This window comes from Phyllobates terribilis, unplaced genomic scaffold (genome assembly GCF_046119375.1).
Source record: "Phyllobates terribilis strain yellow unplaced genomic scaffold, ASM4611937v1 Scaffold_5__5_contigs__length_657084704, whole genome shotgun sequence".
Classification (NCBI taxonomy): Eukaryota; Metazoa; Chordata; class Amphibia; order Anura; family Dendrobatidae; genus Phyllobates; species Phyllobates terribilis.
Window position 1 is genome coordinate 360,031,713 of NW_027362765.1, and position 17,317 is coordinate 360,049,029.

General features: G+C 46.9%; 1 protein-coding gene across 2 annotated transcripts in view; it reads right to left on the minus strand.

Annotated features, from left to right (window-relative positions):
- The window catches only part of LOC141271171 (EF-hand calcium-binding domain-containing protein 6-like), a 122,065-nt gene that overhangs the window by 37,370 nt on the left and 67,378 nt on the right, over positions 1 to 17,317 (minus strand). For both annotated transcript variants that reach the window (XM_073681276.1, XM_073681275.1), the window contains exons 12-13: positions 7,527 to 7,637; positions 6,864 to 6,990 (exon numbers count right to left, since the gene is read on the minus strand). In XM_073681276.1, the coding sequence (XP_073537377.1) occupies positions 6,864 to 6,990; positions 7,527 to 7,637 (238 nt within the window). The remainder of the gene's footprint in view (positions 1 to 6,863; positions 6,991 to 7,526; positions 7,638 to 17,317) is intronic.

The following is a 17,317-nucleotide window of genomic DNA, read 5'->3' on the forward strand; positions in this document are numbered from 1 at the left end:
AGCCTCAATTCCGCTGCAGAAACGCTTAAAAAACGCTTGGTAGAAGGTCTGCAATGTTCCCCAATGATAATCCGCATGTGTTGTGCACATGCTGCGGAAATCTCCGCTGCAGATTATCACTGCTGAAAAATCCGCAGCATTACCAATTATTTTGCGTAAACGCGGTGTTTTCGCTGCCATTTACTTGCATTGAATCGCTTAATATCCGCATGACTACATGTGCTCACACAGATATTAAGCGATTTAATGTGCGGATGGTACCCGGGTCTGGAGAAGATCAGACTCTCCTCCAGATCCGGGTAACATGGTACCTGTAAAAAAAAGAATTAAAATAAAAAAATACATTATACTCACCTTCTGATGGTCCCCGGTCTTTTCTCCGCTGCGTCCGGTCTCTTCTACGGCTCACGGTGGCCTAAAAGGACCTGCCATGACGTCATTTAGTCATGTGACGGGTCACGCGACCGCTGACGTCGGCGGTCGCGTGACCTGTCACATGACTAAATGACGTCATGGAAGGTCCTTTTAGACCACCACGAGACATCGGGAAGACCGGAGAAGGAGACCGGGGGCCATCAGAAGGTGAGTATAATGTTTGTTTTGTTGTTTTTTTTTACTATTTTTAATCTTTTTTTCAACTAGCGCTTAAAAGCGCTAGTTGAAAGCGCTGGAAAGCGCTTGATAACCCGCATGCGGAAATGCATGTGAAAACGCTTCACTTCCGCACGTCCCTGGCAGGAAAAATGCATGTACATTCCGCATGTACAATCCGCATGTACAATAAGCATGCGTTTTTTCTGCCAGGGAGATGCAGAAACGCTCAGGAAAAATCCGGAGCATTTCAGCATCGTGGGCACATAGCCTTAGGGTATGTGCACACGATGCAGAAATGCTCAGGATTTTTTCCTGAGCGTTTCTGCATCTCTCTGGCAGGAAAAAACGCATGCGGATTGTACATGCGGTTTCCTGCCAGGGACATGCGGAAATGAAGCGGTCTTCACTTTCATTTCCGCATGCGGGTTGACAAGCGCTTCCCAAGCGATTTTAGCATCACTTGGAAAGTGCTTGTCAACTTTACACTATATAAATCCATGCAACCGGCATGGATTTATAGTGTGTGAATGTCAAAAAATAAATATATACTTTACCCTCTGATGGCCCCCGGTGTCCTGCTTCGCTCGGTCCCGGCTGCCGGCAGTGAAGACTTTAGGACCTTCCGACGTCAGCGTCACGTGACCCGTCACATGACTCTGACGTCAGCGAAGGTCCTTCTTCATTCAACCCCGAAGTGCCGGGAACCAAGCAGGAGCGCTGCGCGGGCCGTCAGAAGGTGAGAGTCCTCTCCTCCACACCCGGGTACCATCCGCACATTAGACCGCATGAAAAGTGCATCAACATATACAGTGATGCGGATTCCATGCGGTCTAATGCAAGTCAATGGCGGCAAAAGAGCAGCGTTTCCGCAAAATTAATTGACATGCTGCGGATTTTTGACCGCAGCGTTTACGCTGCGGAAAAATCCGCATCATGGGCACAGCACATGCGGATTTCAATTGGGGAACATTGCTGCCCTTCTACCATGCGTTTTTAATGCGTTTCCGCGGCGTTTACGCAACTGCAAAAACGCCGCGGAAAAGCATGAAAAACGCATCGTGTGAACTCAGCCTTAGGGTTTAAACCAGAATTCCACCTCTGCAGATTATCTCTCTAATTATCAGTTTTGCAAGAGGGATTAAGACAAACAGGAGGTGCGCTCCGCTATCTCTCTAAAATACTTTGCAGCTCGCTCCCTCCTCTCTCACCTCTTTCTCTCAAATACAAAGTAGCAGCATGGAGGTCATTATGAGTAATACATATTCTTACTATGAATCTAGCACTGGGGTGAGATAAAACCCTTCCTAGAAAACAGAAGCATGGAGGATGTTATATAACACTATACCTTCAACTCTCCTTTCTTTCAAACACTTAATAATATGGAGGGTGTACAGTGCTGCTCACCATTATTGGCACCCCTTTCTTTTTTCATAGACTGTACAATATCCTCAGAAATAAATGGAAATGTACCAAAGTTATATCCTCAGGATTTTTTAATTAGTGGTCCAAAGTACTGTAATACAACAATAAATCATTGTTTTTCAAATTCCATGTTACAGTTACAAAGAAAAAAACAGAATAACCAGCATGTGCAGCAATAAAGCCACCCCTAATTACTACTTGGTTGCCCCCCTTAATTAATACTTGGTTGCCCACCCTTTGGCATTGCTGACAACCTCCAGATGTTTCTTGCAGCCATCTATAAGCTTCTTGCACTTCTCAGCTGGAATTTCCTCCCACTCTTCCTTTGCAGTTTGTTCGAGCTCTTGAATGTTTGCAGGGTTCTTTTTCCCAATGGCAGATTTCAGCTCACCCCAAAGATTTTCACTGGGATTGGGGTCAGGACTCATTGCCGGCCATTTTAAAACAGTCCATTTTTTCTTTTTCAACCATTCCTGTGTACTTTTGGATGTGTGCTTTGGGTCATTGTCTTGCTGGAGGATCCATAATCTTCGACTCAAACCAAGTTTTCTTACACTGGGTAGGACATTTTGCTCTAAAATCTCTTGATAATTCTCTGATTTCATGATTCCTGTGATACGGTCAAGGTCTCCAGTGTCAGACGCAGCAAAGCAGCCTCACAGCATTATGGATCTTCCACCATGCTTAACTGTTGGTAAGGTGTTCTTTTCCTTATAAGCTTCACTGTGGCGTTTGTAAACAAACTGTTGCTTTGCATTGCCAGAAAGCTCTATTTTTATTTCATCTGTCCACAGAACATTTTCCCAGAAGGATTGTGGTTTGTCAAGGTACTCGTTGGCAAAGATCAGTCGTTCCTTTTTATGTCTTTTCTTCAGCAATGGTTTCTTCCTTGGCCTTTGGCCATAAAGCTCTGCTTGGTTTATTGTGTGGCAGAGGTGTATCTAAGTCTCCTGGCACCTGGGGCAAGAATTCAGTTTGGCGTCTCCCCACCCCCAAGCACATACGCGATTTGCACACTTAGTCACGTGCTGACTAGCTGCTCTCCCTAATTCTCTCAATATTCAGTGGAAAACAGAGAAGCTCGTTGTCAGGTGACTGTCAATATGAAAATTGCATATGAGTGAGGTATCCATGTGATGACTGATGGAAATAGCAAGCTGAGCTAAATCCTGACAGTGAGTATATTATACACTATTAGGATTGGCTGCAGGGCTTCATTTTAAAACTAAAGGGCTCGTCCAGGTTTGAGATGAAAGTCTGCAGTCTCTCAATGTGTCTTCAGGCTTCTGAATTCTCACAGGCATGCACTTCACACATTTAGGATTCTCCCTTGCACAAGTATGTGATTTGTATACTTATGGCCACATTCCGACTACATGTGTCCGGCCTCCCTCAATTCATTTTCATTGATTGAGGCCATGCATGTCTAGTCGGCATGTCTAGTCGGCATGTGACCGCATGTATGTAAATCGCCGGCCCCAGAGAATCCTGACAGCGTGCAGTGCGCACTGTGAGAAGTCAGAGGTCTGCAGTCACATAGAATGACTACAGACTCATCACAAACCTGGACAAGCCCTTTAATGCGCCTAACATAAAAAAAAATATGAGCATTAGTCAGTATCACAAAAACATTTACACCCAGGTACCTGATAGATGACGTTGACTCTGGAGTCGTTCTCTTTCTTCTTCATCTTGTCCAGACGCCATGATGACTTTTCTCATCTACACCTCGTCTCTGCAGACCTCCATCTTCTCCGGTGCAGCACATCCCACACGATGCCATTAAAGATACAGAGTCATTATAATGCTCCTGAATAAAAATATCTGACCTACAGTGAGCCCCTGAATATAAAATTGCTACTCACTATATTCCCTCCACAAAATGTGACCCCCACACTGTCCCCTCTCATGGTTCATGCCCTACACACTGTCCTCTCCTTACCATACTGGGCCCCCTCTTCACACTGTCCTATCACACAGTGTCACCATATAGGGCCCATTCTCTATTCTGTGATCCCTCATCACACTCCCCCTCCTTGGCTTACCGTTCCCTCCTGGCTGTGATCTTACACTGTCCCCCTATGCTATGCCCCCACACTACTCAGTCTCTATTCTGTGCCCACTCAAACTTTTCTCCCCATACTGTCTCCTCGCTATTCCCCTCAATAGTCTCCTCACATATTTCCTTCTCCCTCCTAATACATTTACCCTCTCACTTTCCATACTGCCTCCTCGCACATCTCCCCATACTGTGCCCGCACCCATCCCCCTACTCACCATACTGTGTCTGCCCCTACTGTGTCTCCTTGCTCTCCAAACTTCTATCCTCAAATCCTCCAACTGTTACACTAAATCTCCCCCAGACAGTAAATCTCTCCCCTACACACAGTGTATATACTCCCGCACTAAATCCCCCCCACAGTGTATATACCCCCACACACACAGTGTATATACCCCCACAGTAAATCCCCCCCACAGTGTATATACCCCCACACACACAGTGTATATACCCCCACAGTAAATTCCCCCTATACACAGTGTATATACCCCCACAGTAAATCCCCCCACAGTGTATATACCCCCACACACACAGTGTATATACCCCCACAGTAAATTCCCCCTATACACAGTGTATATATCCCCACAGTAAATCCCCCCCACAGTGTATATACCCCCACACACACAGTGTATATACCCCCACAGTAAATACCCCCTACACACAGTGTATACACCCCCCAGTTACATTGTATATACCCCCACAGTAAATCCCCCCTACACACAGTGTATATACCCACACAGTAAATCCCCACCACAGTGTATATACCCCCACAGTAAATAAATCCCCCCCTACACACAGTGTATATACCCCCACAGTAAATTCCCCCACAGTGTATATACCCCCACAGTAAATCCCCCCTACACACACAGTGTATATACCCCCACAGTAAATCCCCCCCTATGTAATCTTCGGTGCCTTCAGCTCTAGTGTGGAGCACTTACCACCACCGATGCTCTTCGCACTGGGGGCCGGTGAGTGACGTCAGCAGCGTGATCACATGACCTGATCACATGACCTGATCACCCCGGAGGGGTCAGAGCTTCAATTGTACTAGCGTCTGAAAGACCCAGTACAATCACTGGGAGCCGGCAGCTGCACGTTCTGTGAGCTGGGTGTCAGCTTGACACCCGGGCTCAGAGAATGGCCAAATCCCGGTCCAGGGGGCGGCAGAATGCAGTTGCCGGGGGAGACACTTTGGACAGCCAAATTAGGCAGCCTAACAGTGCCCCCCTGCCGGCTGCGCCCAGGGAACATGCCCTGCCTGCCCCCCCCAGATACGTTTCTGGTGTGCGGTGTATGGTACTTATTGAAGCCATGACCCCAGACTGTTCCAGGTTGGCCTTCAGGTCTTTGGATGTTTGATGTGGTGTTCTTTCCACCATTCGCACCACCTTTTGAAGACATCTCTTGTCAATTTTCCTCTTTCCTCCACGTCCAGTGAGGTTCATGACATTTCCATGCTTGGCAAACTTCTTAATAACATTGCACACTGTTGAAATTGGGATACCAAGGTCTTTGGAGATGGCCTTATACCCTTTGGAAGTCTTGTTTTTTTCTAATAATAGCAGTTCTCATGTTCTCAGACAGCTCCTTAGTCTTCTCCTTAGTCTTCACCATTGGGACAAAGGAACAGGGCCTACCATTTGGCTTTTTATAACACTGAAGTCATCATTCATTGGTTAATTCATGTCACATGAGCACCGACAATTAGTCACAGGTGAATCTCTTTTGTTATTTACCACAGGCGAGTCAAAATGTGTTTCCATACTAAATTAATGTAAAGGTGTCAATACCAGTGTTACAGCAGCTTCAGGTTTTTCTATTTTCCCTCCGATTGTTTTTTGTTTTAAATTATTGTTCATCATTTGCTCTTTTGTATTTAACACGAGTCTCTATACAAAAAAACTGTTTCACTTGTTTCATTTTTTTCAGGAGATATTCCACATTATGTACTTACACTTCATGAGGCCAATAACGATGAGCAGGACTGTAATACTTTAGTAATATGTACTGTAGCTGTGAATCCAGCACTTGGGTGAGATAAAACACTTACTAGAAGGAGCAGTAGCGTTTCTGTATGTAACCATCCCTAACTCCATCTGTTTTGTTGCAGCTGCTTCCTTCTCTTCTCCACTCCCTATACAAGTGTTTAGGAGGCAGCTGTAACCTGATCTCTAAGTGGAGCTGAATTTATTGTTGCTCTCCGCCTCATTCAGCTATAGTTCCGGTGAATTTGGATCAAGTGCAGGATACAGGGGAGGAAGACAGGAGAAATGTGATTACTGGACAATGAGGTCCTAAGTATATTTAGATGACACAGTCAAAGTGAATGAGACATCGGAGCGGGATCTTCTGTTACATCGGGATTTAATGATAAGTGTATTTAAAACTAGATACAATGTAATAACATTCACCATTTTTTTTATATTTTTCTGTATGAAAATACCTAGAAATCTTACACTATTCACACTTGGGGCTAATTCTAGATGTATACTTGCTGTTCTATCAGGGCATCCATATTAGCACCTATAGACTGACGTAGACTCTATCTTTTGTACAGCAGCACTTGTCACTGTCATTCAGCCTGAGATGCAAATGAGACTGCTGAAAAGTCTTTTGTAAAGAAACAGGAAGAATCAATTTAAAATTAGTCCAGATCTTGATTTGAAAAATAGCTAAAAAAAATTTACAAAAATTAATTTACATAAAATCCCGACTTAAACAGTAAGGCGCCTTCTGGTGACACAATCCTGTGCTAATTCACATACAGAACAGGTGTGACCTCTACCTGCTCCTCGCTCCTCTCTCTTCTGCGACTCTTTCTGCTACCAGCACTTTCATTGGTCACTTTTGCTTTTCGGCTGCAGTCGGTCAGAACCGTCTCACGTCCGTCCCAGATGCTTAAATTCCCATCTCTGTAAGTTCAGAAATACTTTTATGTGTTTTTTTACCATTAATTTTAATTACAGCTCTTTAGTGTCTTGAGTCTGCTGGACTTCATGCAGTGAGTGCTCTGCTGCAATGCATTGTGGGACATGTACTATCAATGACCAGTAGTCTGGAAACACTAAATCCTCCATAGCGAATCAACAATAGGAAATGCAGCTTTGGATGTGACAAGAGAATAAAACAAACCACAAGCAACAAGGAAGCAAAGTATCAAACCTTGCACTACATTGGTGATTTTGTTGCTCCGTTAGGAAAGAAATTCTAGATCAGAATTTCTGAACAAATAGATGATGCCAAGAAAATCAATAATAAAACACAATTAACTATTTGATCACTAGAGGGCAGATCGTCCGTTAATGTCTGCAAACCGCACAGATATTTAATCAGAACTAATGACAATAGTCACATTGTATCCAGCAACAAATGTTCCTTATTGAATAAAAGTGTTTTATCTTCCACCGACAGCGATCACTAATCTCACTAATTGCTTTTATTTTTTTACCTGCTATCAAACTTGGCCATAAACTCCAAATATTTGATATCTCCAAGATGATTCACGGGTAACTTCTCCATCAAATAAGCAAATTCCTCATCTGTTACCTTTATAGAAAACCTACAGAAAATCAGAGAGATTTTTCCATTATATGCAGTTACATAGCAGTATTTAGGCTATGTGCACACGGTGCGTTTTTGGTGAGTTTTCACAGCATTTTTTTCACGTGGAAATGGGCCAAAAATGGAGGTATAAAAATATTTGTGTATTTGGTGCAGATTCTTGCTGCGTATTTGATTGACTCAATTCAAGTCAATGAGTCAAAAACGTGGCAAAAACGCACAAAGAATTGCCCACGGGAGACTACTCCTCCTATCATCCTATGGCCGGTCCCGCTGACAATAGAAAGACCAGGCGCGGCTGAGAGGAGCAGTAGACTCCTCAGCCGGCCTCTGTGCGCAGTGTAAAAAAAAAAGTTAAAATAAATAGATATTAAGATAAAAACACCTTATATTCACCTGTCCGCCATAATCCCGATGTCCCACGACGATCAGATCACCCAGCAGCCGGCAATACACTGACGGGAGCACGATTGTTACAAGCAGTGTATAGCGCAGACCTGCTGGGACTGAGGTCACTTGAGTTCATCAGCTGATGATCAGCTGAGAGCTCCGGTGCCCTCAGTTACAGCATCGATGCTGTGTCAGAATTTTCCCACACAACACTGATGCAGTAAGTGAGGTCACCGAAGCTTATCAGCTGATCGTCAGCTGATTGAACTCCAGTGACCTCACTACCAGCAGGTCTGCGCTATACACTGCCAGGAGTGATCACGCTCCTGTCAGTGTATACAGTGCTGTCCTCTACAACAGTCACCCCAGTGATTGCTGGTGTGACTGCCAGGGAACATTTTTGGCTAGTAATATCAGCCCCCAGTGGTTGACTTTCTCTCTGCTGGTTATGAAAATGACACGGGAGCCCATGCCATTTTTTTAAAATTTTAGTCGATCCGGACGTAGCAGCGCTTTGGACGCAGCATATTTTCGCTGCGTACAAAATGCTGCGTTCTATTGAATGAAGGTAAATCTGCATGTGTTCACTGAACCGTGCAGATTTACCGCATTCAATACATTATAGTGGTCAAATTAATGTCTAGTGACTACGCAAGTAAATTTGACTTGCTGCAGTCCTGAAATACGCGCCACATGTCAGTGTCCGTGGGTGATCCGCAGCCTAAAATGCATGCATAGTGGACATGAGATTTCTATAAATACCATCCACTATGCTGTAACATCTGGAAGCTGCGGGTGTGATGCTTCATAAATACGCAGCAAACCCGCAGCATTTCCTGATCATGGCACGTACCCAAACTCACCTGCAGCATGTCAAGTTCTGTAGTGGAGATGCTAGTCTTCGCTGCAGATTTTGACCGATTAAAATGTCATCACATGCAGTGGATTTGTACTGACAATACAAGTGCGGCATTAGAACACAGCGTTTTGGACGCTGCTAAAATACAATGCATCCAAAGCGCTGCTGGTTGCAGATCGTGGGGACATAGTGGCTAACCAAACAGCTGTAAGCTGTTATTAATAGCCAGGGAACATGTTGGCCTACTGGCACCTTCCTAGGATAAAAATAGCAGCCCTCAGCAGTCCCAGAAATGACATGAATGGGAGTTAGGGCTAATGGGATTAGGGTTTATGGGATTAGGTGTCGCTGACACCAAGGCCTTTGTTTAGTGATGAAGAGGTGTCAACCAGACATCCTCATTACTAAACCTGTAAGTAAAGAGTTAAATAAAAACACACAGAGAATAAAACACTTTATTTGAAATACAACAGACACATTCTTTAATGATTTAAATTAACCAATATACTCACCCCAGATCTGATGGTTATCCAAGGATTAAAGTGATGTTCCATGTTTCTTTTTTCAAATATCTTTATCTCCAACAAGCATTCATTGCTGTACAAAAACGCATCAAAAATGCACCAAAATATCGATAAAACACACGTTTATGCCACAGCGTATTTGCTGCCAAGAGATGCAGAAACCTTGCAGAAATTTCTGCAATCAAACCCTAACATGCGCACATACCCTGAGGGTATGTGCCCACAGTCAGGAGCAGCCTGTGGCCCCACCGCTATGGGATAGCCGTGCGGCTTCCGCCCTCATTTTATACAAATGAGTGGCGCGATTTTTTTTTTTACATGCAGACTTTCCTCATAGATGTTAATCTATGGGGAAAGTCGACTAGTGGACCCGCAAGAGAAATTGACATGCTGCGGGTCAAAAAGACGCACCGCATGTCAGTTTCCGTGGGTGATCCGCAGGTGTACAGATACGCATAGTGGACATGGGATTTCTAGAAATCCATTAACTATGCTGTAACATCTGGACGCTGCAGGTTTGACTCTGCATAAACACGTAACTTCAAACCCGCAGCGGTTCCTCACCGTGGGCACATACCCTTATAGTAGTAATATTCTTGTACATAGGAGCAGTATTATAGCAGTAATATTCTTGTACCTAGGACAAGTATTATAGTAGTTATATTCTTGTACATAGGGGAAGTATTACTGTAGTTATACTCTTGTACATAGGAGCAGTATTATAGTAGTTATATTCTTGTACATAGGGGCAGTATTATAGTAGTTATATTCTTGTACATAGGGGGCAGTATTATAGTAGTTATATTCTTGTACATAGGGGGCAGTATTATAGTAGTTATATTCTTGTACATAGGAGCAGTATTATAGTAGTCATATTCTTGTACATAGGGGCAGTATTATAGTAGTTATATTCTTGTACATAAGGGCAGTATTATAGTAGTTATATTCTTGTATATAGGGGCAGTATTATAGTAGTTATATTCTTGTACATAGGAGCAGTATTATAGTAGTTATATTCTTGTACATAAGGGCAGTATTATAGTAGTTATATTCCTGTATATAAGGGCAGTATTATAGTAGTTATATTATTGTACATAGGAGCAGTATTATAGTAGTAATATTCTTGTATATAAGGGCAGTATTATAGTAGTTATATTCTTGTATATAGGGGCAGTATTATAGTAGCTATATTCTTGTACATAAGAGCAGTATTATAGTAGTTATATTCTTGTACATAAGGGCAGTATTATAGTAGTTATATTCTTGTACATAAGGGCAGTATTATAGTAGTTATATTCCTGTATATAAGGGCAGTATTATAGTAGTTATATTATTGTACATAGGGGCAGTATTATAGTAGTAATATTCTTGTATATAAGGGCAGTATTATAGTAGTTATATTCTTGTATATAGGGGCAGTATTATAGTAGTTATATTCTTGTACATAAGAGCAGTATTATAGTAGTTATATTCTTGTACATATGGGCAGTATTATAGTAGTTATATTCTTGTACATAAGGGCAGTATTATAGTAGTTATATTCTTGTATATGGGGCAGTATTACATGTAGCATCGGCGTCTCTGCCTCCTGCCGGGCAGAGACGCCGTTCCCCTCACCGCCGCGGTCCTGGTCTGGCCTCTTCCTGTGCTCCCGCTGCTAAGGCGCACTGCTCGCAGCTCCCCGGGCAATGTGCTTAAGGCGTGCGCGCGCTCCCTCCCTCTTAAAAGGGCCGGGCGCGTCGTCCTAAAGAGTCCCCGGCCAATGGCCGGAGAACTGCCCCTATATTAAGCACCTCCTCCAAAATGGAGGTGCCTGTGCAAGGTTGTTGTTTGTGTGCTAACACTCTCCTCAGCCCTCAGGTTCCTTGCCCGCCAGTCTGTCTATCTGCCAGTGCTCGCCAGCCTGCCAACCCGGTGCACCTGCCAGATTACCTGCCGTGCCTGCCTGCCTGCCTACTCGGAGTACCAGCCAGTGCTCGCCAGCCTGCCAACCCGCTTGCTCGTTTACCCGGATCACCCGCCAGCCTACCAGCTGTGCTCATCCGCTGTACCGGTCAGCTCCTGTCATCTGATCCGTGGGAGTCACCTGCTGTCAGGCAAAATGTATTTTTGTCCTAGTTTTAAAAATGAGAGATGTCTTAAATCTCCACCCCCTGCTCATGTGGAAGAGGCTACATAGAACGCACTCTTTCTCCCCCCAAACAAGGAATTTTTATAACCACCATAAAACCTCAGCCCAGACCAAGCATACTGGCGTAAACTGGAAATTCCCTCCAAAATCCTATTGTCTAACTGTACAAACTTTTAATGTCGATTTTAATAATGCCCATGACTGTCACAAACACAGGGACCACATTTTTGAGATGTTCACCTTTTTCCAATTGTGATGGTGTGGTTTCCGTGGCTGGAAGACCACCAGGAACCTGGGAAATGGGTTCTGAGCTTCTGAGCATCATAGAGATATCATATTTGATATCCATCTTCATGAATAGTGGTGACTGCAAACATGATGTCTCCATCTTGGATGTGGGACCCCCCCATACCAAGATATGAAATCTGAAGGATTTTTATGTCTTAGGCAGCTGGGTGGGTTCACAAAACCGAGCCCCCGTGTGAGGTAAACAACATGGGTGTCTCCTAGGGTTTTGGCCCCTTACTAAAAACCAGAAAGGCCATTTTACTTCATTCTTACCCAAGGACGTCAGACGCATGCACTACTCGCTGCGTGGAGGAATCACACCTAATTTCCGGGGAGCCGTCCCCCCCACAGAATCTGAGACCATCACCTCGTGGCGCAGGTTTTGCTATTACTTATCCCTTTTATTTTCATAACTGTTTTATGCATATACGTAAATTGTCTCCTTTATAATATCTTGTATATCTTTTGTAAACACTGCCCACTTTCGGGAGTAAATCATTATTATTTACCAGCTTCGTTCTTCTTGTCCTATGTCGAGCAAACACGTTCCTCACCCGCTAATTCACGTTACCTAACGGGTACCCGATCCACCTGTTAAGCGGTCGGTGGTGGCAGTATACCAGTATTTATGTGATATTGTGGTTTGAGGGTGGCTGGACGGAGGTATATATACGTTCCTGGAAGGAACTGGTGGTATATATGTGTCTCCCCAGGCCTGGATGCCCAGCAAAAGGTACCTAAGGCCCGAGTCGCAAGCCATACAGGCGAAGTACACGGCCAGCTCAGGGACGTGGGCTATTACACCACGAAAAGGGGGATAGTCAGCAAGAGCATAGAGAGAACGGTAGGCCTACACATTCACCCTGACCAGAGGGGCTCGCCCAAATGCTCTCAGATACCCAGGCCCATTCCTAACCGGTACTCCTGTTGGGTCAGTAATAACATCTGCAATAAAGACCCTGGACTGTTTGAAGCGGACTCTGAACTCTTACTATTGCGGCCTGCACTATCACCCCCAGCATCCACCTACTCTGCCCTGAGGCTACACTCTTCCCGTGGGGAGTTATCCTACACCTGTGCTGCACACCAACACCAGCCTCAGCTGTCTGCCTTGCAGTGGCGGTTATCCCTGACCGCAATCCACGGGTGGCGTAGTCGGACATTCAAAACACTGATAAATAGACTGCACAGCATTTGGTCTAACCACCCTGAGCCACGGGATAGGGTTTCCACTACTACTCCCAGCATTGTACAGAAGCCCGGGTGAACCACGGCCCAGGGGGCGAGTCAGCTTTGGTGTAGTCGGCAGGATTGTGACCAACCCGCCACAAACGGGTATTGCGTGCCTGAAAAAGATTTTATACTTACCTGAGTGAAGTTTCCCGCCATTCGGGGCCATTTCCCGCCAATCGGAGCCATCTTCGGGACGCCGCACGGGAAGAAGAGGGGCGTGGACGTCAAAAATGCGCGAGACCTGTAGCCCTGCCCTATGCTGAGACGCTGCGCAAGCTCCTGGAAGGAGATCCAGCGGACGCCGACGTCATCACCGAGCGACGCAAGGTCCTTGCCCAGAGCATCGCGAGCGGAGCCGCGGCCTACAGAAGAGGATCGCCGGAAATAGGCCACGGTTAACTAGGGGGGAGGAAGATGTCGGACGCGGAGGGACCCTCTACCACCAGCGTAGCCGCTGCAGCTGTGATGCCGTTTTCCATGCCCTATATCCCCGGAGCGGCCTGGCTGCCACAGTATGCCGGCGAGTCGCATACCTTGGGCGACTTCAAAGAAAGGCTGCATAGCCTGTTCAAAATTTACCCCTTGACAGAAGAACAGAAAGTAAGCATACTGATAGGGCAGTTAACTGGTGCGGCCCAGCGGGAGGTAAAGTCTTGGACAGCTGAGGAGAAAAGGACTGTAAGGGGGGTTCTGACCCGTCTACGGGACACCTTTGATACCCGTACCTCAGCAGAAATCAAAATGCGGTTCTGTGGATGTAAGCAGCGAGCTCAAGATAGCATCCGAGATTATGCCCTAAATTTACAGGAAGCCTTGGGGGCAATTAAGCAAGCTGACCCTGGCAGCATGCAGGATACAGATACACTATTGACTGACCAGTTCATAGAAGGTCTGCTGTCCAGCGCCCACAGAACCCAGCTGCGCCTCATGGCCCTACAGAACCCCGATTTGACTTTTGCACAGTTCAAAGATAGGGCCATCCGGGTGCTCCGAGAACCCGCACCAGGTGGCGCTGTAGTTTCCCGGCGTCCTGCCATCACTTACCACCAGGAGGCAGCGCCCTACCCTGCAGACCTTGTGGGGGCTGATGCGCAGGCCCTAAACCCATCCCCGCCTGCAAACCTGCACCATCAGGTCCAAGAACTAACAAAGAGTGTTGCTGCATTGACCAGGACCGTACAGTTGTTACAGATGGACCCGTCAGGACCAATCAAGCTGGCTTCCAGTCCGGAGGATGTCCCGTGGCGTCGACGGAGGAGGATCCCATCGTTCAGAGGGAGGCCCGCCGATCGTTACACTGAGGATGGACAGCCGATTTGCCGCCGTTGCAGCCAGCCGGGACACGTAGCCAGGTACTGTACTTTAAATGGGTCCGACCTGGGGCAGAGGGCCAACCCCCAGGCATAAGGTCACCAGGCCCGTCTAATTGGCATGATAAGTATGTAGGGGGACGCCCGGTTTTACCCGTAGTGCTGGACGGTATCCCCATGAGTGCACTGCTGGACACCGGGTCCCAAGTGACTACCATCCCCTATGTACTTTTCAACCAGTACTGGAGTGACACTGACATAACCCGCTATCCAGACAGTGACTTGAGCATCATCGCCAGCAATGGCCAGCCCGTGCCGCAGGTGGGGTTCAGAAAGATGACCATTAAGATTGGTAAAGTTGAACTGCCGGCACAGGGAGTGATCATTGTGGACATTGACCGTCGAGAAAGTCACCCTAAAATAACCTTGGGTACTAACGTGATTGAAAATTGTCTTTCAGAAGTGATTGTAATTTTGCAGCAGGTGGCGATGAATGCGAGCTCCAGCCAACAGAGAGTCCTCCAGAAGGAGATAAGAGCCCTGATAAGACGGCAACAGGTAGAACTGTCTGGTGGTGAGATCGGTAGCGTGAGGATGAGCGACCCGTTCCCCATTGCCATGCCTCCCAAAAGTGAAATGATGATCTGGTGTCGGACTGCAATCGGGTTAAGTGGGAGAGACTACCAAGCCATGGTAGAACCCGTGTACTCAGACAGCAGGCCCACCATTTTGACAGCCCGGGGGGTGGTTGATGTCCGCCATGGAAGGGTGCCCGTCCGGATCTTAAACATTGGGGAAAGGGAAGTACACTTGCCCCGGTACGCTACATTTGCCAAATTGTTTGCTGTCGAACACAATGCTCTCAGGGTCGTGGAACCCTTGCCTCCATCTCCACCGGTGGAGGGTAATGGCTCCCAGAAACCTAAGGAGGACTGGTGCCAGAAACTCCACATGGGTGCTGACTCCACTCCCTTGCACCAAAAACAAGGAGTCTACCGGGAGGTTCAGGAGTACGAGAGAATCTTTAGTAAGCACCCGCTAGACTTCGCCAGGGTGAAAGGGGTAGAACACCACATCCTCATGGGGAGCCACCCACCAATAAAAGAGAGATACAGACCTGTACCCCCTGCACATTATCAGAACGCAAAGGGCATGCTGAGAGAGATGAAAGAAGCCGGGGTCATTAGAGACAGCTGTAGCCCCTGGGCAGCCCCCTTGGTTCTGGTAAAAAAGAAAGACGGTACCATGAGAATGTGCGTGGACTATAGACAAATCAATCGTATCACCCATAAAGACGCGTACCCATTACCTAGGATAGAGGAGTCTTTAGCCGCACTAAAATCAGCTAATTTCTTCTCTACTTTGGACCTTACTAACGGGTACTGGCAGGTTCCTGTGGCAGAGGCTGACAAGGAGAAGACCGCCTTCACCACCCCGATGGGATTGAGTGAATTCAACTGTATGCCATTCGGGCTCTGCAACGCACCCAGGACCTTCCAGAGGCTGATGGAATGCTGTCTAGGGCACTGAAACTTCGAGACGGTCCTACTTTACCTGGACGACGTGATCGTCTATTCGAAGACCTATGAGGACCATCTAAAGCACCTGGCCGAGGTGTTCCAGGCCCTGGCAGGCTTTGGCATGAAAGTGAAACCCTCCAAGTGCCATCTGTTAAAGCCGAAGGTACAGTACCTGGGGCACGTGGTGAGTGCTGAGGGAGTAGCCCCCGACCCCGACAAGGTTACAGCCATCAAGAGCTGGCCAAGCCCCTCTAACATCAAAGAAGTGAGGCAATTCCTCGAGTTGGTAGGCTACTACCGAAGGTTCATCCCTGGGTTCACTAAGATGGCAGCTCCAATGAAGGACCTCCTGATAGGTCAGTCTAAATCCAGAAGTCACAAGCCACCCTTCATGTGGGACAAGCCGGAAGAGGAGTCCTTCCGCCAGTTGAAGATGGCCCTCACAGGGATGAGATCCTGGCCTACCCCGATTATGGCCAGCCTTTTATCCTCCACACAGACGCCAGTAATGTGGGGCTAGGAGCCGTACTGTCCCAAAACCAACAGGGCAGAGAAAGGGTGATCGCGTACGCCAGCCGGAAGCTGAGGCCCACTGAAAGGAACCTGGAGAATTACAGCTCCTTCAAGCTAGAATTCTTGGCAGTGGTGTGGGCCGTCACAGAACAGTTTAAACATTACCTGGCCTCCGCAAAGTTCACTGTGTACACGGACAACAACCCGTTGACACACCTGGACAATGCAAGACTTGGTGCCCTAGAACAGCGGTGGATGGCCCGGCTATCAAATTATGACTTCACAATCAAATACCGGGCAGGCAGAACCAACGCCAACGCAGACGCCCTATCAAGAATGCCCCACCTACCCGAAGGAGAAGAAGACTCGGAAGAGCTGGAGGAAGTAGAGCTCCCTGCGTTCCACCAGTATGGGGCCACTCAGTATTCTCACTGGGTAAGAGACAAAGACCTAACCACCGTCATGTTCAACCCCTTACCCCACCATGGCTGGGCTGAAACGCAAGATAGTGACCCTGCAGTTCGCCTGGTGAAAGACCTGTTAACCCAGGCAGACGCTAGTCCTGGCCCGGACGCTCCAGAGGAAGCCAAGCAGTTATGGAAGGAGAAAAGCAGGCTATTCCTCTACGAAGGTAAGCTGTGCAGAAAGCTTGTCAACCACCGGACGCACGAGCTGACCTGGCAGGTAGTGGTCCCGAGACGGGATGCAGCAATGGTCCTGGAGGCCTACCATGACAGAGCGGGACACTTCGGGTGGAAGAAACTGGAGTTCCTACTGAGAGAGCGGTTCTACTGGATCGGTATGAGAGGGGCCATAGAGAAGTGGAGCAGGGACTGCGGCCCACGCCACCTCAGAAGGAAGGACCGTACCAGCCAGAAGACACCCCTGAGGCCCATCGTCACCAGGCAGC